Raw genomic sequence first — 23,321 nt, 5'->3', positions numbered from 1 at the left:
ATAAGCTATCAAATTCAAACATCCGGCCTAAAAGAATTGTTTGTGGTTATTTGAGCCTGTTTTGAGTTTTGGCCTAACAACATCATGCAGGCTAAATGCAAGATGTTTCATTTTGTGCATTGACAACTACATAACAATTGAGCGCAGTTTTATCTGTAAGCAATTGGATGGGTTTTGAAAGAGATAAAATCCTACCAGCATTGTTTTTAATCATTGAATTCAACAACAGAGATTATAATTCTCTCCTTGAAATGATTACCCCGCAAGTCTGTGGAAAACCAGTTGGGCACGTAACATATGGTCGTTTATTACTTTGTTTTTCTCATTTCATTTGCAAAACTGCTATTCTAGGGAACTAGAAATACGTTTAACTAGCGTGTTTGCATTGTTGATATTTTGCAGGGAAGCAGGAAGTGACGTTTTTGATGCATTCCATACTAAAGGGAAAGCTGCCCAATGGATTATGAAGATTAGTCTATTATTAGTTACAGTATGTAAAAGACAAATACCTTGTGATTATGATAACATAGTTGTTTCAAAATTAATTGAAGCTTTCAAACAAAACATTTCTTCTTCAATAAAGCAGCAAAGTAATTCACATCCCAAATTTCTATAACCAGTATATATGTTTGAACGCAAACTATACCAATCATCTATGATTGTGATCCATCTAGATTCAAGCAATATCAACTCGAGTTGAACAATGGTTTTCCTAAAAGTATCGATTATGGCTTATCGCTTTTGCACAACGTATTAAAATTTAATAGCTTAAGAAGTGACATAGCCATGTATAATGCAACAGATAACATGTAATAAACAGGTGACCACTTATCAAATATTTCTTGCCCCCTCCAAGTTTTAAATTATCAGCACCAGTCCTACTCTTATGGTTTTAACTAGACAGTATATTATTAGCAAAATTTACCTGTGATGACAATCGTAAAAACGAAGCAAGTCTTAAGCACTGATGAGACCATTGCTCCCAGTGTGATTAAAATACAAGGTTCTGCATTTGAACTCTTTGACAGCAAGGTGCAAAAATTCTCCAGTCCAATGTCGATTCAATACCCGTTGATTGTAGTTCATTTCTCATTGTTAACTTGTGTGCTAACTGCACATACTGTTCCTTTGTCTGCCATGCCTGCTGACTCAGCTCAGTGTGAAATGTTCTGAAAGCCAGATCAGCAAGGCTTAGTTTAAGAATCAGTAAATTCCTTGCTCACTCAATAGTTTATGCAGTCAGTCTCCGTGACCCAATTAGGTTGCTCCCATCAACTGCAACAAAACTAGGAGCATTTTAAAAAATGGAATGAATTCATTTTGATCTGCCAAACCATACCTTAGTATTGTCTGTCATGTATTTGCCATCAAAATAAACTGCAAGGAATGGGCCAAATAAAATCTGACTTGCTTTGTCCATTTTCGCTTAGGGCCAGGATCAATGATTACAGCAATCAGATCAGAAAATGTAATAAGGGTTTTACAAAGCATTTAGATCCTATGAACAGTCTATTCAGCTCAACAGCGCAAATATGCTCCATTCAAGTCTCCCCCGAGTTATCTTCATTTGAAGCCAACAACATGTCCTTCTTTTCCTCTCATATAAGATAACGAGGTGTATAGCTGGATGAACACAGCAGGCCAAGCAGCATCAAAGGAGCAGGAAAGCTGACGTTTCGGGCCTAGACCCTTCTTCAGAAAACACTTCTGTGTTCGTCCAGCTCTACATCTTGTTATCTCAGATTCCCCAGCATCTGCAGTTCCTACCATCTCTGAAACCTTTTCCTCTCATATGTTGTTCAATCATTTCTCCTTGAATGCATGTTTGCTAGTTGTTACAAAATTTCCTTCAGGACGATTGTTCCATACACTAACTATTCTGGGTAATAACATTTTTCTCGAATTTTTAATTGAAAATATGAGTGGCTATTGAATATTTTCGTCAAAAGTTCACTGCAGGTGAAAATATGTCATCTCTAGGTCTATGATATCAATCCCTTTCCCCAACTTCTGCTTTTGGTCTTTAATTACTCCATCATTGGAAGCCTCAGTCGACTGGGCCTCAAACTCTGGAAATATCTTCCTAGACATCTCTACCTTTCTAACTCTTTCTTTTTCCTTTAGGTTGCTCCTCAAGATGATGATGTAAAGCTGCCTCTTCAGCCAAGCTTTAGGTCATCTGTTGTAATACTCCTTATTTGGTACTGTGTCAAATTTTGCTTGATTACCCTCATTTGTATCGCCTTTGGATGTATAACTATAATACCAGTTATTGTGAAATGTTTAATATGTTACCAAATATGAAAAGAACCCTCCTTTTCCCTTTCCATTTTAAATAGGGGTTCTTTCCATCAGGCAAAAGAAACTCCATAAAACCAGCACTTAATTTAGACATAAATCTGGATTAATACACTTCTCTAACTTTGACCGTTCTACTGTTTAAAAGCTCTTATAGATAAGCTGTTGAGTGTCAGCTATGGCTCAATGAATAGCTCTCACATCAGAGTCAGAAGGTGTTGGTCAAAGTTTGACCCCAGAGGTGCACTATCAGAGGTCCCATTTGGATAAGATGTTAAACCCAGGCTTTCTCAGGTCCTAATCAATATACATCCTTTAATCGATGTCTCGAGAGGAGATTATCTGGTCATTATCACATTGATGTCAGTAGATTGGATGCCTGTGATTGTATTTCAGTGGTGATTCATTGGCTGCAAAGTGCTTTGAGAGAGCTTGAGATCACGACTGATGCGTTACAAATGGAAGTTCTTCATTTTTGGGTGAAATAGGTGCAGGAGGAATACAATTTGATAGAGGCTAACTAGTCAATTTTAAGGTAAATTTCAAAATGTTTAGATATATAATACAAGTGGAATCTTGCCCTTTAATGCAAAGGTGCTGTCTACCTAAATAAAAGCCAAAAGAACTTTGAATGCTATGAATCGGAAACAAAACGAGAAATTGTTGGAAAATCTCAGCAGATCCGGCAGCATCTGTGGAGAGAAATCAAAGTTAACATTTTGAGTTGAGTGACCCTTCTTCAGACCTCAATGACTTGAATGAAAAAATGAAGTAGCTAACTGGATTGTCAGTATTTGCCTCAAGCTGTTGTGAAACTAAAATTATGACTTTCTGTCTTTTCGGACCGCTTCTGCAACATTTACACAGCTCAGCAGAAGATTCAACTTGCTCATTATTCATCCTTTCAAATGTAACACTGACTTCTCCACACGAGCACAAAATAGGCCTGCATTACCAAAATCCCTGCAGATACGGTCTTTAAACAAAAGCATTGAATAACCATGAAGTTCTCTTTTTTTCAATGTTATAATTGCATTTTGTTAATGGTGTATAAGTGGGTTTCTAGGAACATACAAGTCAAAATAATAGCTGAATGAACGCTCTGTACCTGGAAAACCACTGTATATACATGCAATGTTAATTGTTTTCATTATGATAATTTACTAGCATTTTTTTGAATATTAATTTCTAAAAGAGCTGAATCTCACTTTATTTTGGATAAGTCTGAGTCGCGTTGGATATTTTTGGGAGGAACTTTCACCATTAAACTAGTAAGCTTTCTTCCAAACTCATCACATTAATTGCCCACCATACCTTTACTATGTCGGTCATGTCTGATTTCTAGCCTAACTTATCATGCTCCATTCCAGGAATAACATGCCACGCACTTGATATCCATTGAAACGTTAGCATCCTTTGTACCTGTTCTATCTGCAAAACACGAGATTGCCCGACATCTCTGGCAAGAATCCTGACCCTTGCAGGAGAAGACCAAGATCCCCCTTGAACAGGGCTGTCAAGACATCCATGTCCCACCAACTGAGTACGTACCACTCTGCATGCCACTGCCACTCACCCATCAACTCTGCTGTCACTGTCAATTATTGCATACTAATTCCAATGTTGCAGCATCTCTCTTATATCCTGCATGTTCTATAAGCCTTACAACAGCATCATGACAGAACCATTCTCCTTTGCCTCAGATGAGAGTACAGAGGACCCTAAGGAAGCACTGGCAAGGCTACCTCCTGTACCATCTGACCAGCTCAGAAACTGCCTCCTCAGTGGGAATGTTAGTATTAGTCAGCGCGGGTTCACAATCTGGTGAGCCCATCACTCTGACAGCTCCTCAATTGGCTGAGGAAATAACGGCCCAGGCCACTGGCACTCTGAAGTAGGGCTGCCAGGGACCAGGCTCCTGCTCAGGCCCAGGCTAGAGAGGAGCCTCCTGGTGGGCTCAGCAATCAGGGAGTTTGTCCCCAGGCACAGGGAGGGGCAGGAGCAGCGGGCAGGGATGTGGGGCACAATGGGACTTGGTGCCCAGAAACTGCACTGGGGCAGGGAGCTCGTCTGTCTGTCCCCATGGACAAGTTGGCAGCCAGGCCCAGACCCCTCAGGGGCTGCTGGAGGGGGGGGCAGAGACCTGCACTCCATCGCCCCAGCCACTGGGCATCAGGACTGAAGGCATGTCAGCAAGGGAGGCAGATAACCTGATGTGCACTCCAGATGCCGCTTCCTCACAAGGATGCAGGGCAGTGCCAGGAGGCATCGAGCTGATGAGGACCCACACACACCTTGGTTCCCATTCCTGAACAGTAAGATGCCAGGGCTCAGCACAGCGGTTACAAGCCAGACTTGTCTCCGATCACACCCCCAACCCCACCCTAAATACCCTCTCCACCTTAGTTTCTCTGGATGGACTTGGCACTAGTCTGCTGGTTCTCTGTCTGTGACCCAATCCCTGCACTATACAGACACAGTGCCCCAACCAAGACCCTCTGACCTGATGCCGAACTGTAGCCAATCGCCTGGGTTGGTACGAGAGACTGCCTTTGACTTGCTGTGTTTTGACACCCCGAGTGACGGTGCCTTCATGGACTATAGCGATGACCACTCTGTTTGGAGTTGGACACATCGCTGCATGTCTGCCAAGTAAACTGCTGGCATGTGGTGAGGTATGACATTGACACAGCGCACAAGAGGTCCACCCTCACGTCCAACGCCTGCTGGCCCATGAGGCAAACTGCCTGTCTCTGTGACTGCAATAATTGGCAAGGCCAGGATGCTGTGGGCAAGTAGGCAGGTGCTAAGTGAGTGAGCTGTAAGAGAGCAAGCTAACAGACCTGAGATACAGCCTAGCTCAGTCTGTGAGCTGGGTACCTATCATAAGGTGCCCTCGTTACACACTTAATGTCACCCAGCAATGCCAGTCCGTGTTTCCAGAGCACACTACATAGACGTGGTCAAGAGGTGGGGGGGTATATTTGACTCAACTCATGGCCTGATAAGTTGCCTGGTGTTCAACATGGAGGTACGTTGAAGCAAGTGGACAGCTGAATCCACAAGTTCCCGCTTTTGTTTCCTTGACTGGTTTTGCTGATGTCTAGCTTGTTTGGTGAGAACGGAGTCGGAGTTGTGGCATTAACAATGTGTTGAACAATCGATAGTAACACTGGTTGACATCTTGCCATTGCTGAAAGAGTATCTTGCCATGCCACTTGTCAGAAACCTAAAAAGATGGACAAGGTGATCTTGCCATTGAGATGGGCTTTGCGATACATGTTGCCTGATTTTTCTCCCCCACATCTCAGTGTAGCCCATGTCTTGCAGACCTCTATAAGATTCTGCCCATAGTTTTTATGTAATTTCAGCTTCTGATATGCACGTCCCAAACGTTCATTTTGCTCTCTGTAGAATTCATAAGAAGAATGATCAGCATCTTTAACTTCCTGAGAAGCACAACAGGTCAGACAGTATCTGAGGAGCTCTAAGTTAAAGCTTCAGGCCAAAATCTTTCATCAGCATTGACTTACCTGTTCCTCGGATGCTGTCTGACCTTTTGTGCTTTTCCAGCCTCACACTAATAGACTTTGGCTTCCACCATCTGCATTCCCTATTGTCTCCTATTTAAATTCCTGGTTTTCAGTCTGTAAGAAGTCTTCAATGTGACTGGCTGCCTATGCCGCTTTGATAACATCACTGCTGGGTGCCTAGAGATCCCTTTGACCTTGGGTCAGATTCATACTGACATTGAAAAGAGGGAAGTCCATACCACTGGAAGGATTATTTCTGCAGATCAATAGAAAATGCTGTTGTTGGACTGTAGAAGTTAAAACACAGGTCAGGCATGTAGTAATTGCTGGCATGAATGTTACAGTCATCAAATAAATCAGATGATCCATTACATTGTCCTGCATACAAATCATTGGGATCAAACCTGAACTTTTCGCCAGCACCTCTAAATTCTTACAACCGATATTACATTTTTAAAAGAGATGGTAAGGACTGCTGATGCCGGAGTCAGAGATAACACAGCGTGGAGGTGGAGGAGCACAGCCAGCCAGGCAGCGTCAAAGGAGCAGGAAAGTTGAAATCAGAAATTCTGAAGAAAGGTCCCGATCCGCAACATCAACTGTCCAGTTCCTCTGATACTGCCTGGCCTGCTGCATTCCTCCAGCTCCACTCTGTGTTACATTTGTCATCAGCAGCGTTCAAACTTACCTATGTACTCCAACTCGTTTTATTCTCTGTTGATTAGCAATTCTTAACTAATTATCGGACATAAGTATGAACCATCCCTAAGGGCACAACAATAGCTCAAGAGCACAAGCTCTTCCAAACATCCACCTGCAATTAATATTAACAAACCTGCTGCAACTGAATCTCATAATTCATCCAGTTCCTGCAATACTTATTTACATTAATAGGGGTTTAATCTAATCAATTTTGTGATGTTGGTTGAGATTTATTTAAATATTTTTAATCAGCATTTGAAGTATTTCAATTAGTCGTCATCCTGGGACTGAATAGTGTTTCAACCTTCCTATCTCATTCACAATGTGTCACTGTTAAGGTTCTTTAAACTATGCGGTGTTTGTTATTTACAATAGTTTCATCACTGACTAGTTTGTTGCTGCTGCTTTCTGGGTTTTAGGAGTTTTGGTTAATTAACTCTTAAATTGTGCCCTGTGATTGCTTCTCTGAAGATGGTTGGAGAAAATGGGAACTCTTAATAGAGGTTTCTTCTTTTGGATGTTTCTACTGAGGTAAATGGGATTCTCTTCTTTGGAATTCTGATCAGGACACCCCTAAAACAGGTGTTGCTCTAGTACAGTCTATTCAACTTCTTGCACTGATTTAAAACCACTTATGTATTTGGATGTAGTGAGCATTGATCATGAACAATCTAGCAGTGAAGTTAATCTATTTACATCAATTAACTCCTGCAAACCTACCTATTTTGTAATTAGCCGCATCCAAATGCTACCTGGGACTTTTTTTCAAGTAATGAATTCTGTACAAGCTGTTACTGTGATTCTAATCTTACTGGTGACATAGCTTTGGTGTGTCAATTGAATGTTATTTACAATGTAACTAAACCAATGAGTTACGGAGCTTGTATGGAACAGTGCCCAGTATAGCTAGTCCTGATTTGGCTGTTGGCTTTAGGCTGCCTATTCGGCTATCTCTTAAAAGGGCCATTACTCCATTTTTTTTACAGTTGGCTACAAATGACACTGCAAAGAGCTCTACATGCATTCAATTGCTTTTTTTACATTTGATACATACTATGGCAGCAGTATTATGTAAAATGATGGGCATCAGTGCATTGTGAAATTAGCATGCAAATAAACAATCTAAACCATGTGAAACCAACAGGAGAGAATTATTTGTCAGGGTACAAAGCAAAGAATACAATTTTGTCCTAACATAATGTGAGCTTACCAGTAAATCCATGCTGACATTTACAGATGTAGCCAGCAGCATGCTCATAGCTGAAAACTGCAGGCAACTCTGATGTGTTTCCATACATGTTCTTCCAGGAGAGCTCAACACACTCCCCTCCATGGAGGCAAGGATTACTGAAGCATTCATGGATGTCAATTTCACACTGTGTCCCTGTGAAACCTGCATAAATCGCAAAATTTGTATTTATAATAATGTTCCCACTGACAGACCAATCAGGAGCACATGGTGAAGCAATTGTTTCCATCTGGGAGCTGTGCAGTGAAATTGAGCTTAAGGAAAAAAGAAGAGCAACTTAACAGAATTCTAACCCTTTAAAAACTTCTGATAATTTTGCCACAGAGATAACAATGAAGACGAGAGAAACAACTGCATGGTTGTTCTCTTTATTGTCTTCCTTTCATTTAATTTGGTCATGGTGTGTAAACATGGATGGAGTTGGTAACATTTCCCTTCTTAATTGCTTTTGAGGAAGTGGTAGTAACCTGCCTTCTTGTACCACTGCAGCCCATGGGGTAGAGGCACACCCAGAGTGCTGCTTAGGAGTTCCAATTCATTTGATGCAGTAACAAGTGAAGGAATGGCAACATATTTCCAACACTTCCTCTGCATTTTCTCGCCTGTCCTTCTTCTTTTGCATTCATTCTCCCTTAATCTCCTTTCTGTAAACCTTCTATCTTCTTGTAATTCTCTTTATGTTGATTATCCTGTACTCTTTTTGTTGAGTTTATAGCTTTCTTCCATCTTTGTGTGATGTTACAAAATAATCAATTCTTCCATTCCTTGCCTTTCCCTCTCACTGTTACCAGAGCGTAGGAATCAGATATTCCATTCTGCTGCATGCTAAATTGGTGAAGTATCACATTTCGAATAAAAAAGCAGTCTTGAATCAGAAGAAGACGTTTACACAAGATGTTACGCTCAGAATGATGTTCGGCCGTCATTGCTACTTTCAGTCCAAATAAATCCTTTCCTCCTAATGCTTTGAGCTAAAGAAACTTTTTTTTTAAAATGAATGCAGCATCTCCTAAGTGTGATGGTAGTACTGGCTGGGAAGTTAAAGAAAAATTCAACTCAAACAGCATCATTCTGTCAAACCTTGTTTTGTGACTACTCAGCTTCACTTGTTCTTTTGGTAGTCTCCGAATATCGGCAAAAGATACAAAGCACACTTGCTGATAATTTCATTAGGCTCCAACACAGTAGCTGATGTGTAGGACAAGCAGCTGCTCTGGTGATATTGAACAGCTCATGTTGCTACTCACCCACTGAAACTGCGATATATTAATGATGGTGGAGTTGATAGGCTGAAAGACTGCTCTTATTTCACGCTGTAACAGGATTCCGAGCCCTTTAAAGTGATAATACTCACCTTTTGGGCACTTATTTTTTGTGATCCCTTTTAAAATAATTGAGATTTTCTAAAAACATTTAAAGAAGTTTAATTCTCCTATCGAAAAGCCCAGTGTCCATAAGAATTCCATAAGACAGACTGGTGCTCCGATCTGAAATTCCGAAAACAAATCATAATCTGTGTAAGTGAGACTTGCATTATCAATCGACATCCTACGCCATTTATCCAAAAATGCACATGGAATTGTTTTGATATTTGTTTTGATATTGTTGTAATAATGACTGTAGACTTTATAATGTATCAGCTTGTGGTGTAGAACTGAGCAGGATCGCAAGTTAATTTAGATGTGAAATTATGAAGCTTAAAATATTTAAGTAGATATTTAGATCAGTGATATAGTGAAGATACCAAAAATCTGCTGCAATGACTGAAGATCGCAACATCGTATTGATCAAGCTGCCATCCATTCCTACTAAAAGGCACATTAAATGCCACAGAGAGCAATTCTGTCAATCTGACCTGCACTCAACAGCCAGCTCACACAGAGCAGGGATTGAACAGTCTCATGCCATGTGACTGAGGTACTGTGACTAAACCACTGCAGGAGCAGAAGATGTAGGGCTGGTGTGGTCACCTTCTATAGGTCAAATAATTACCTTCCCTCTCATAGCATTTCATGTTTACATATGAGGACAAATTTTTCAACAGAGAGAGTCATGTTGTATGATTAGAGTGACTTGGTCTGCCAGCATGAAACAGAGAACACGCATTTCTGGTATTTGTATCCTTTTACCTGTTTGGAGGTAGGAATCTCATTTAGTCAAATGGGACGGAGTTGGATGGAGACATTACCATTTCCTACCTCACGCAGATTAAGTCTGTGGCGGGAAGGCCAATGGACAGCCTCCTGCTCCGCTGTCATTTAATGCTCACTTAAGAAAAAACCTCATCATTAGGCAAGTGGGCCTTCGGCCATGCATGACAAGAAAGTGTGCCGTCTCCTGTGGCTCTGGGTGTGGGGTAAATTGTGATGGGAGCGGTGGTTACCCATTCAAAAGCATTCAATGCTGATTGAGGGGGGATAGCATTGTGAGGATGGAACGAAGGATGGAAGTGAGGTTCTTTTATGCGTTCACAGCATGCGAGATTTGTTGGCGAGGCCAGCATTTATTGCCCATTCCTAATTGTACAAAGGGCAGTTGAGAGTCAACCACATGGCAGAGGGTCTCACGTCACTTGTAGGCAGTCTCCTTCCCCAGAGGGCACCGCTTAACCAGGCAGGTTTCTCTGACAATCAACAAACAGCCTCACGATTAGCATTAGACTCATAACTCCACAATCTACCAGAGTGGGACTTGAACCAGGTTCCACTGAAAGTCCAGAACGAAAATAAAACAAGAAAAAAAATCCAATAATACTTTGATATAAACATGCTGGTCACACTGGGTTTTCATTTTAAGGTGTACAAATTGGGTAAGCATATGGCATTTGCAAGTTTGACTTTCCTTTTGCTTTTCAGAAGCACTTCTTGCTGAGTGAAATAACTCCACAGAGGCGGGTATTCTGTCACCAAGTCACCATTTATTTACACAAACAGTCCTTGACTTCATTACTGCTTCTTCAGAGTCAGCTCCCAGAGAATATCTTTGACATTCCTCTTTATCTGTCAGCCAGGACTTTCAGATTGGACCAGGTTAACAGCATCAATCAGGGAACACATATTCTATTAGGTCCAGCTGGCCGATCTCATTATAAATCATTACATTTAGGATATCTTGGAGCTCCAGCTCTGTGACCTGAGCCCCAGGGAACTCCTCCCACCATCACTTCCTCAGGCCAGGATTGCTTTGTGATGCTGGACCTCAGGGGCTATACTTCCCACAACAGATACTGTATTCCCAGAGGTACTGCTCAACAAACACCCTCAGATAGGCAGGCAGCTCTGCATCAAAACAGCCTCAGATAGACAGGCGGTGGCGCAGTTGTACTACGGCGCACTGACCTCTACGTCGCTGAGGCCAGATGCCAACTCTCCAACACCTCCTCCTACCACCCACTTGATCATGATCCCATCCCTGATCACCAAACCATCATCTCCCAAACTATCCCCAACCTCATCACCTCAGGTGACCTCCCACCCACAGCCTCCAACCTCACGGTTACCCAACCCCGCACCACCCACTTCTATCTCTTTCTCAAAATCCACAAACCTGACTGCCCTGGTCAACCCATTGTCTCTGCCTGCTTCTACCCCACCAAATGTGTCTCCACCTATCTCAACTCCATTTTCTCCACCTTGATCCAGGAGCTCCCTACCTACGTTTGTGTCACCTCCCACTCCCTCCACCTCCTCCAGACCTTCCAATTCCCCAGTCCCCAACACCTCATCTTTACCATGGACATCCAGTCTCTATACACCTGCATTCCCCTTGCAGATGGCCTAAAGGACCTCCACTTTTTCCTGTCCCGCAGGCCCGACCAGTCCCCCTCCACCGACACCCTCATGCGCCTAGCCGAACTCGTCCTCACCCTCAACAACTTCTCTTTCAATTCCTCCCACTTCCTACAGACAAAGGGGGTGGCGATGGGTACCCGCATGGGCCCAAGCTATGCCTGCCTCTTTGTAGGTTACGTGGAACAATCTCTCTTCTGTACCTACGCTGGCCCTAAACCCCATCTCTTCCTTCATTACATTGATGACTGTATCGGCGCCGCCTTGTGCTCCCATGAGGAGCTCGAACAGTTCATCTACTTCAATAACACCTTCCACCCCAACCTTAAGTTCACCCGGACCATCTCTAGTACCTCTCTCTCCCCATCTCTGGCAACCACCTAGAAACTGATATCAATTTCAAGCCCACCTCCTCCCACCCACCTTCCTGCAAAAATGCCATCCCCTATTCCCAACTCCTTTGCCTCCACTACATCTGCTCCCAGGATGACGCATTCCACTCCCGTACATCCCAAATGTCCTTGTTTTCCAAGGACCGCTGTCTTCCCCTCTTCAGAGGTCGAGAACACCCTCAACTGTGTCTCCTGCATTTCCCACAACTCATCCCTCACACCCCTTCCCTGCAATAAAAACCAAAATAGAATCCCCCTAGTCCTCATGTACCACCCCACCAACCTCCGGATCCAACGCATCATCCTCCGACACTTCCACCATCTGCAATCCGACTCCACCACCAAAGACATTTTTTCCTCCCCACCCTTATTTACTTTCCAGAGGGACAACTCTCTCCAATACTCCCTTGTCCGCTCCACACTCCCCTCCAACCCCACCACACCTGGCAATTGCCCCTGCAACCGCAGGAAGTGCTACACCTGTCCCTACACCTCTCCCTGCATCCCCATCCCAGGGCCCAAGAAGACTTTCCACATCAAGCAGATGTTCACCTGCACATCTGCTAATGTGGTAAACTGAATCCGCTGTTCCCGTTGTGGCCTCTCCTACATTGGGGAAACTTAGCGGCGGCTTGGGGACCGCTTTGCAGAACACCTACGCTCGGTTCACACTAAACAACTGCACCTCCCAGTCGTGAACCATTTCAATTCCCCCTCCTATTCTTCAGACAACATGTCCATCCTAGGCCTCCTGCAGTGCCACAATGACGCCACCCGAAGGCTGCAGGAACAACAACTCATATTCTGCTTGGGAACCCTGCAGCCCAATGGTATCAGTGTGGACTTCACAAGCTTCAAAATCATCCCTCGCCCTATTGCATCCCAAAACCAGCCCAGCGCATCCCCGCGTCCCTCACCTGTCCTTCCTCGCACCTAACCCCTCCTCCCACCTCAAGCCCCACCCTATCTCCTACCTACTAACTTCACCCTGCCCTCTTGACCTGCCCATCCCCCCTGGACCGACCAATCTCCTCCCTAACTCCCCACCTACACTTACCTTTACAGGATCCATCCCTGCCTCTTTGACCTGTCTGTCTCCTCTCCACCTATCTTCTCCTCAATCCATCTTCTATCCGCCTCCCCCTCTCTCCCTTATTTCAGAACCCTCTCCCCTTCCCCCATTTCTGAAGAAGGGTCTAGGCCTGAAACATCAGCCTTCCTGCTCCTCTGTTGCTGCTTGGCCTACGGTGTTCATCCAGCTCTACACCTTGGTATCTCAGATAGGCAGGCAGCTCTGCAACAAAACAGCCTCAAATAGGCAGGCAGATCTGTGCAGGGCTTGCTGATCCAAGTGTTTTGATCCCATGTTAGTGGCCCAATGGGATCATAAATCAGAGGCAGCGCGGGTTCCAATATTGGCTCCCTAGCTGGTGGCAGACACACTGGTAACCTTCATAAAATTCTGCACCCTCTGTTTGTAAATCAGCAGCGAAGTCATCTGAGGCATTAGTCAGAGCATACAAAACGCCCTCTCTCTCAGAGATAATGGGAACTGCAGATGCTGGAGATTCCAAGATAATAAAATGTGAGGCTGGATGAACTCAGCAGGCCAAGCAGCATCTCAGGAGCACAAAAGCTGACGTTTCGGGCCTAGACCCTTCATCAGAGAGGGTCTAGGCCCGAAACGTCAGCTTTTGTGCTCCTGAGATGCTGCTTGGCCTGCTGTGTTCATCCAGCCTCACATTTTATTATCTTGCCCTCTCTCTCATGTTCACCCATTTGCCAGGGATTGTCACAATGCTGGTTGGTCACCCTTCTCCATCCTCTCCTGTCAATCATCCATTTCCCTTCCATTCTGCTACATCTAAGCACCTCACTTACTATAGTTTTCCAACTAGCCTTGGGCCTTCTTCCTCTCCTTCTGACTGGTGGTCTCAGATGTACATTCATCTGACCAGATTTCATCCATTTCTCTCTCCCCCAAAAAAAGATGACCATGTCATGCATGCAAAAACATATGGTTATAATCTTCCCAAATCAGTTTATTTTAAATATGTAACAATTAATACATGTGCAACAATTTTTTTGTTGTAAGTCAAATATTGTTGATTTTTTGACCATACGACATTAAAGGTTCCATACAAACCTGTCCAACAGTGGCAAGTGTAGTTTCCCATATTGTCCTGACAGGTGGCGTTGTTGAGGCAGGGATGTGAAAGACAAGCTGGAACATAGATGTCACAGTGTACACCCGTGAATTGACTGTTCGCACAGTCACAGCTATATCTGTAATGCAATCAATAAAACATTAGTCTGATTCGGATAATGCTAAAGATCAATAGTTATTGAGAACAGAGCTTTAAACTTCTGGATAAAAACGCAGTTGATGGAATTAATAGTTATTATTTTTGGCTTGTTTGATGTAATGTAAACATGAGTAAGAACTGCAACATTTTAAACCTTTCATTTCTCATCAATTTTTCAACCAATCATTCTTCTCAGTTTTGAATTGAAACCGATCAGAATTCAATAGTCAGATTCATACATTTACCAATGTTCCCGTACTCCCATAACAAGTTACTTGTGGAATTATAATGCTCCATTTACCAAGTTATGGAATATGTAGACCCACTCCACAATGAAAGGAATAAAAATGTAATCTCTACATGAAAATACATAGAAGTAGAAAACCCATTCACAAATTCCATATACTTAATCACTCAAAGCAATAAATAATTGATCTAAGATGCGGCAACAGTGTTTCGAAAAGATTTTAAAATTTTTGAGAACCAAAGACAGTTGGAAGGTAACAAAAAATAACATTTATTGACACAAATTATTCTTTGCCCTCTGCTGATGCTAAATTGAGGTAAACTGCTTCGACTGGCAATCCGCCCATTCATGCTTTATTCTCTTTCAGGTGTTATCACAGCAGACAGACTTCTTTTGCAATAAGATATATTTGCAGCATCCCAGAGGACTACTATCATCATGGCAAAGGTTTTTGCCAACCACCTTCTGTCTGGTTGCAGGCCCTTGATGCAACCCATGTAAATCAAACAGAGACAAAGCAGTGTCATTCGCAGTTGATGTTGTGAATGCTGTGACAAATGGTTTGCATTTGTCCTGAACATAAAAAGAAGCTTGCCAAACGCTTTCTTTCTGCTACTTTTAAAGGCATAAATTAAACAGTGAATTCCTGACACTTTGAGTTCACGCTTGGAACTGCTTGCCTCCAAATGTTCTCAAAAAATAAAATCTTCAAAGTGCCCAGACCTTTTACTTCTGCTTTCAGAGTGACAGCATTGGAGCCTCTTCAAGGTAATTCAAAATCCATAAGACAGTAATGTTTAATTTTAGAAAAGACTATTTTCTAAACATGCATCAAACTTCTTAAATTTTTGGCTAAAGTTTTTTTTTAATAAATTCAGCAAGTTTGAAGTGCAAGATAACCATAAATTCATAAATTTTAGAATATTTGTTGTACTTGAGTGACTAATTAATAGTCAGAACCTGGATTTTGCAATAAGGATATCGACGCATACCATGCTTGAAAAACAAATCAAACAGCAAGTTCCAGCAGCTACATGTGCTGTTAAACCCAGATTACAGGAAATTGCTAACCAAATTGTCCTGTTCCTCCTAAAGTTTTGCTGTATCCCTGTGTCTTGCCTGGAGACTCAGCATTGAAACATATGAAATCTGTGAAACTTGGTAATGTGTGAAATGTGCCCATTGAACCTGACCACCTTTACATATTTGCTTCTTTGATGTCTCTCTCTCTCTCTCTCTCTGTCTAAATTCTTCCTTTCTATTTCCTTATGTTGCTTTCTACGCACAATTTTACTTTGAAAAATTAACAGTTTACCTACACTCCTTTGTTTAGATTCTGCATTCCTTAGTTAAGATTTTTCAAGCCAGTTAGAGGGTTGTACAGTCACTTGTCTTTTCACACAGGTCCCAGATCCCCTTTCGAGAGCACCATGCTGTTTTGGATTCGGTTGGTTGTACATTGAGGTGTAAATGCATATGGGTACATGCATTGAGTACCTGGTGTCCTTTGCTGGCTGTTGCTTGTACCTACGGTTGCCTTGATTATACAACTTACCCATTTGCTTTGTCTATACATTGCCCTCCATTCTGGCATGGCTGACTAGCGCATTCATCAAAGTTTATTTCGCAGTTGTTTCCTTTGAATCCCGTAGCACACGTGCACCTGTAGCTGGCAAAGTGATCGTGACAGGTTGCCCCATTCAGACATGGCTGTGACAAACATTCATTGATTTCCAGCTCACAATTTATTCCTACAAAACATAATTCAATAAGTGAATGCATGATCATAGAAAACCTATGATTCAACTGTTAGATATTCTCAATTATTTTAAATAAAAACTGAAAGAACTGCAGATGCTGTAAATCAGGAAGCAAAACAGAAATTGCTGGAAAAGCTCGGCAGGTCTGGCAGCATCTGTGGAGAGGAATCAGAGTTAACCTTTCAGGTCCAGTGAGGGTCCCAGACCTGAAAATGTTAACTCAAGTATTTTATATCAAGCTTAATACTTTCCAGTGATCGAGAAGATACACGATCTATAAATCGCCTGAGAGGCATGGTTTGAATCTCATTTGGGATTCACACTTCTCACGTTTGCCTAATTATCTAAAAAGGACACGAAGATTTCAGGAGGATTTAGGATATTATTCCTCTCTCAAACAGCTTGGAATGGTTGAACTGAAGGGTCTGTTTCCATGCTGTATGACTCGCTGACCCTATGAGCTTCAGGCTCATCTGCTACCAGAATGCAGTTTGTGATGATAATATGACAACAGGAAATCAGTGGGAATTCAGATCAGGACAAGGGTCTAACAAGAGACTGATTAGGTATTAAAATGTGAGGCTGGATGAACACAGCAGGCCAAGTAGCATCTCAGGAGCACAAAAGCTGACGTTTCGGGCCTAGACCCTTCATCAGAGAGGGGGATGGGGTGAGGGTTCTGGAATAAATAGGGAGAGAGTGGGAGGCGGACCGAAGATGGAGAGAAAAGAAGATAGGTGGAGAGTAGAGTATAGGTGGGGAGGTAGGGAGGGGATAGATCAGTCCAGGGAAGACGGACAGGTCAAGGAGGTGGGATGAGGTTGGTAGGTAGGAGATGGGGGTGTGGCTTGGGGTGGGAGGAAGGGATGGGTGAGAGGAAGAACAGGTTAGGGAGGCAGAGACAGGTTGGACTGATTTTGGGATGCAGTGGGTGGAGGGGAAGAGCTGGGCTGGTTGTGTGGTGCAGTGGGGGGAGGGGACGAACTGGGCTGGTTAAGGGATGCGGTGGGGGAAGGGGAGATTTTGAAGCTGGTGAAGTCCACATTGATACCATTAGGCTGCAGGGTTCCCAAGCGGAATATGAGTGCTATCTTCTTTTCTCTCCATCTTCGGTCCGCCTCCCCCTCTCTCCCTATTTATTCCAGAACCTTCACCCCATCCCCCTCTCTGATGAAGGGTCTAGGCCCGAAATGTCAGCTTTTGTGCTCCTGAGATGCTGCTTGGCCTGCTGTGTTCATCCAGCCTCACATTTTATTATCTTGGATTCTCCAGCATCTGCAGTTCCCATTATCTCTGATTAGGTATTGCCTATTTTATACTTGCTTCCAAAGTCAAAATTAGTTCCAATAAGCTAATACAATGCTCAAGGAGAATGACAGGCAAGCACATCAGCAACTGGGATCTTCATTATGTCACACAGAAAATAAACAGCTTCATGATTAGACACAAAATATACGAATTAAGCATTGTAAATAACAGATTGGGAATGTCCGCTTTTGGTACAACAGTAGTAATAACGAACGTATTTTATGCTTACTTAATATTAGGACATTATTAAAGGAGAGTAAAATTAAATGACTGCTTCTTTGAAATAATCATGCCCTATAAACATGCAGCATACTCTGAGCCTTTGATCCTCATGAATCTGGGCTCCTTTCATTCCTTATATTACCTTGTCTTCTTTCATTTTGTACAAGTCGATTCTGCCTTTGAATTTCTTTGGAGTCTGCCTAGGCCTCACTGGTTTCATTTTAAATTTGTCCTTCCACAGGATGCAAACATTGCTGGCTAGGGTAGTATCTGTTGCTCATCATTAATTGCCCTAGAGAAAGTTAGTGGTCAGCTAACCCCTTAAGCCATTACAGACCATTTGGTGTAGCGACAACCATAGTGCTGTTGGGAAGGGATTTTTTGAGGGAAGCTTAATTCCCTCAAGTGCTCACCCAATCTAATTTGGAAATCATCTTTGTCTTCTCTTCCACTATTCTTGTGAGCAGTTTTCCAGGCCATTATCACTGACTGCATAAGAAAAGCTCTTCCTCTCATGCCAAATGCATAACCTTAAATACATGTCCTCTCTTCCTTGCGCTATTAGCTAATGGGAACAGCTTTTCCTTTTCTAAGTTCCCTGACTCATGGCCCTATTGAGTGAGAAGCATGCTGGATGACATTCATTATGGAAAAGAGCACAAAGGTAATGATGTGTGCTGCTGGAACAATCAAGAATAGGATACAGTTATCGTGAATTATTGAGTGAGTTTAAACGTAGCAGCAGTTTGGTCTCGTTTCTGCGGATTTATTACGCCTCATTATTTTTAACATTTATGCCATCAGAGTTTCTAGCTTTGAATTTTTTTGCCCTTTTCTCCCTGAAATGTGAAAAGCACAATGACACATAGTTGCCCATTTGAATTACGCAAGTTGTGCTGTCAATATTGTGAATGAAAAAGACTTCAAAAAATGCTTGCAATTAACTGGTATAATTTGTAATATAAATTGACAGAATTGCAAAAATAAGACTCCTGCAGCATTTAAAAATTATAAACCAAAAAAGGTGGCATTATTGGAATAGATATATTGACTTATATAATTGTTTTAATAATTGATGAATAGTTCCTGTGCTAAATCTGGGATATGATCTGAAATACACTGGAAGAATAATAGAAGCAGATTCAAAGTAGCTTTGAGAAGTTTATTTGAATAAAAACTGAAAAACATAAAACCTGTCAGGGGAATGGGACTAGCTGGATGACTCTTCAAAGAGCGAAGCAAAAACTTATTGGGCCAAATGGTTCCTTTCTCACTGTAAAATTCTGGGAACTTTCTGTGAAATAATAAACAAAGTTTTCAATTTAAATGCAAGAACTGAAATTTCTTCTTGTTTCAAAATGGGCACTATTCCACAAATGGGAATAATAAGTGCAGAATTCCATGAAGGAAGTTTACCAAATAGTAGTCAGACTGGCTAGAAAGTACTTTTTACCTGTCAGGCCAGGTGGACAGATGCAAATATACTTGTCTATTTTGTTCATGCACCTAGCTTCATTCCTGCAGGGTTCTGACGCACATTCATCGACTTCAATCTCGCACCGTCTGCCCTGGTAGCCAGGCACACAAAAACATGAAAATCCATCAATCTTGTCCTTGCACACAGCTCCATTTTCACATGGATTTGATGCACACTCATTCACATTGGTTTCACAGTTGGTACCGGTGTAGCCTGGTGGGCAAACACAGCTAGAGCCTGCAGCATCATCTAAACATATGGCACCATTCATGCAGGAGATGTTGGCACATTTGCCGAGATAAGTTTCACAACTGGGGCCAATTTGATCAGGAGGACAGTCACAGGAGAAGTCAATTGTGCCTAAAACACTGTTGCATGTTGCATTATGCAGACAGGGATATGAAGCGCAGTTGTCATATAGCTCCTTGCAGTTCTTCCCTGTAAATGGCACTGGTGCATGTGGGCAATGGCAAATGTAGGTCTGAGAGTGTGGTTCACAGGTTGCATTTTTTTTGCAGGAGTTAGAGAGGCACTTGTTCAGATTTGCAGCACAGTATGAACCTAAAGAAGGTAAGAACAACGGCAGAGTTAGACTCAACAAAATATGGCACAAAGTTAACATATTGATGGTTTTCAATTACAATCAGTATACGTTAAAATTCATATTTGCATTCTAAACCATTTATAAAATTGTTGATCAGGCAAGCTATTCTGGTGCTATTTTGTATTTACAAGAATAGAGCTTGTACCTTGATGTGACATTTTGTAGGACAGGGCCTAACAATATGCTCGAGCAGACCAAATGTCCTCATCCTGTTCATATATTGCTCTGTTCCTACAACAAGTCCACCAGAATTCTGCACATTCTTACTTTACCTAAATGGGCTGCCAGATCGCTCACTTAAACAATAGCTATCACACTTTAGTGATCACATTGACTATGAAGCATTTTGAGATGTCAGTCTCCGCCTTGCCTCAGCTCTCTTGCAGCTGAAGATCTTAGCAATGCTTTATTTACCACTGGACGCAACTATTCCCATAATCTATGAACTGGTCTTCCCTCTTGCACTTTCCATAAACTTGAGCTGATCCAAAAACTCTGCTGCCTGTATCTCAACTTGCACCAAGCCTAAGTTGTCTATGACTTACAGTGACGTTGTTACAATAGGTATGCGTTGAATTGCATGGACATAGTTACGAATGGACTTCCATTACTTGTGGGCTGTGCAGGGGAATTACACAAACCATTCAGGTATTTAAGACTTTTGAATCAATCCTTAAAATACCACTGACTATCTAAAAGCCTGACTCTACTATCTGGATACCTGTACACAAGATAGGAGCAGAGGTAGGTCAGTTTGTCAGCAAATCTGGGCTGCTTTGCCATTCAAAAGGATTGTGGCTAATCCTACATCAGCTACACATTTCTGGACTAAACTCAAAACCCTGAATTGATTCCTTGAATATCCTGTAATCCATTAATCTCTTCAGTTGAACATATTTGACACAGTCACCATTTTCCACAAAGGGGCATTCGAAAGCTTCACAAACTTTTGAGTGCAGAAATTGCTCTTCATTTCATTTTTAAATGTTTCACCTTTTACTGGGGACTCCTAGTTCTAGGCTCTCAAGTCAGGGGAAATATCTTGCTAGTCTCAACCTTATCAAGCCTCTTAAAAATTCTATGTGGACGACAACATTTCCACATAAGCTTGCTACAGGACTAAGCACACTCCTGTAAACCAGGCTTGGGAACAGCTTCCATGACAATGACAGCTTGGTTGGTCACTGTGAACCTAACAGTTCTATTAAACTTAAGTGTCAAGCAATACAGAAGATCTCTGTCAGATTTTGCAGCCTTCAGAACATATTTGTATCAGGCAGCTCACTGATGCAACAATGACCAAAACTAAACAATCATTAATTACTTCTTGGAAAACAGCCATAGCAGAAAAAAGAGACAGTATTCTACAGTGTAGCAGGGGTTCCCAGCTCCAGGTGTGTTTGACTGACCGCTCAAGATTCCATTCTTAATTTCCAAACAGAAATAGCTACCATCCCATAAATGTTCAGCTGAACTATGACCCGTGGACCAGAACGATAAACAAGAACTCTTGTTACCTGGCAGCTTCCATGATTCATTTACTGAGCATGAGTGTCAGTTAAAGAGCCCTGAATTCTGCAGGAAGGACTGCTGGAGACTGGGAGAATGCACAGCAATTGTAGCTGGTGACTACTCTCCAACCTAAGGGTAAAAGCTTACACCGTAGCAGGGTACAACACGTACTCCTAACACAGTTTGAGCCAAGCAAACCACAAGAAGGAGTTGAGTGCCAGTCAGGAGACAATTAGATAGAACATGACACTCAATTATCAAGGCCCCACCAATCAAGTGTTTTGTCAAGTACTCTACAAATTCAGTGCACAACAGTTATCTTCACAGGGGCTAAATGTCCCTTCTCAATAATGGGTATTTTTGGTACTGAAAGCACTGGTGAAACATATTCCAGTCTAAACCCAATTTTTTTGCACATAAACTGACGTTTTTCCAGCCACCATCAGTTCTGAGGAAGGGTCACTGGACCCGAAACATTAACTCTGTTTTTTTGCCTTCACGGATGCTGCCAGACCCACTGAGCTTTTCCAGCAACTTTGTTTTTGGTCCTGATTTACAGCATCTGCAGTTCTTTCAGTTTTTATTTTAATGAATGTGCACTGTGCTGAGACTTAAGTCACTGCATAGCGTTTGATGTGTGACTCTTACTCTGTAACAATATGTTCCTTTTAAGAGGTTATTAGTAGGAGGGCAAAGTGAAGTTGTTGGTGTCTGGAAAAAAAAACAGAAATGCTCCATCTGGCAGCATCTGTAGAGTGAAAAACACAAGAAGGAGTTTATGATAGTGCAGTGGTATGGGAAAGAGTCGTGAAAAAGGTCCATTAACCCTCCCAGAGGGGAAAGACAGCCAAACTGTTACAAAGCAAACACACATATTGCTTCAAACTGTACAACCTCTTCTGTGTAGGGAGACTTCCTACACTGTTGTATTGTGGGAAGTGGTTGATAAGCCAAGGAAGGAGAGAAAAGGGAGAGTGGCCATAAAAATTGTCTTTGGTCTACATGTCAATCTGCTCTCTCTTTTCAAATTCTGATTGACTTGCCAGAGTTGTATCGTCACTTTTTGTCCCGGTCTCGGTATGCACTTTGCCCTCCCTCTCTGAAGCTCCTTTGCAATTGGTGTCTGCGGCCAACTTTACATTCCTTCTGCTGCTGGCATTGAGATGGCAATCTCTCAGTCTTTCAAGCCGTGTCTGCTGTTTTGCCTTGTCCTGGTGCCAATGAACACTCTTCACAAATGACACTACTTCCTCGCCCCATGATGTGACTCTACTCCCAACTCCTACAATCGAAGATTAACTACTGCGTTCAGAACGAGCTGTTGTCAAGCTTGGCTAATCTCTTAAACGGCCCAGTCTGGTACGTCCCATCAGCTTGAAAGGAAAACTGAGCATACTGGCCACCTCCCCACCAAGTTACAAAAGTGCTTTGAGGAGAAGCAAGGGCGTTTGGATAACCTGGTTCTGGAACTGTGGGGCTCTCGACATACCCAAAACTAAATTGCTGGAAGGGCTGAATGCTTATTATAATGAGATGACCTTGTATTAAAGTGCAGGGTCAAATGGAAACACCACAAACGTGCACAATGGCCAAAAAGCAAACAGTCCTGGCACTGTCGAGCGAGAACCATGTTTTCCCCCTGTTAACTTTCCTCTGTAGTTCGCAGCGGCATTTAAACATTCATATAATAGTTTCCACGCAAAAGAAAATTTGTTTATGCGCCTCAAAGCAGCTATTAGAATATTAAATAGCAGTTGGATAAAATATCAGTTCTCTTTTGAATCTCATTCTGAACGAGAATAAACTATTGCTGCAAATAGAGGTTTCAACAGCCTTTAAAGATATTTAATTTGATATTCAATAAACACTGTCTCTTAACTGCTTTCAACAAAATACGCAACGTCGGCTGTGAGATTCAAGCCG

At 42.3% G+C, this 23,321-nt stretch overlaps 1 protein-coding gene across 4 annotated transcripts in view; it reads right to left on the bottom strand.

Annotated features, from left to right (window-relative positions):
- crb1 (crumbs cell polarity complex component 1) overlaps window positions 1-23,321 on the bottom strand; it is a 114,710-nt gene that overhangs the window by 74,895 nt on the left and 16,494 nt on the right. For all 4 annotated transcript variants that reach the window (XR_009446054.1, XM_059647789.1, XM_059647790.1 and 1 more), the window contains exons 2-5: window positions 19,259-19,843; window positions 16,071-16,266; window positions 14,109-14,248; window positions 7,744-7,926 (exon numbers count right to left, since the gene is read on the bottom strand). Coding sequence is in view for 3 of the 4 variants with exons in the window: in XM_059647789.1 (XP_059503772.1) it covers window positions 7,744-7,926; window positions 14,109-14,248; window positions 16,071-16,266; window positions 19,259-19,843 (1,104 nt within the window). In the remaining variant the exon portion in view is untranslated. The remainder of the gene's footprint in view (window positions 1-7,743; window positions 7,927-14,108; window positions 14,249-16,070; window positions 16,267-19,258; window positions 19,844-23,321) is intronic.

This window comes from Stegostoma tigrinum, chromosome 8, assembly GCF_030684315.1.
Source record: "Stegostoma tigrinum isolate sSteTig4 chromosome 8, sSteTig4.hap1, whole genome shotgun sequence".
Taxonomy (NCBI): domain Eukaryota; kingdom Metazoa; phylum Chordata; class Chondrichthyes; order Orectolobiformes; family Stegostomatidae; genus Stegostoma; species Stegostoma tigrinum.
The sequence above is the reverse complement of the archived record's forward strand: the minus strand, read 5'-3'. Positions and strand labels throughout refer to the sequence as shown.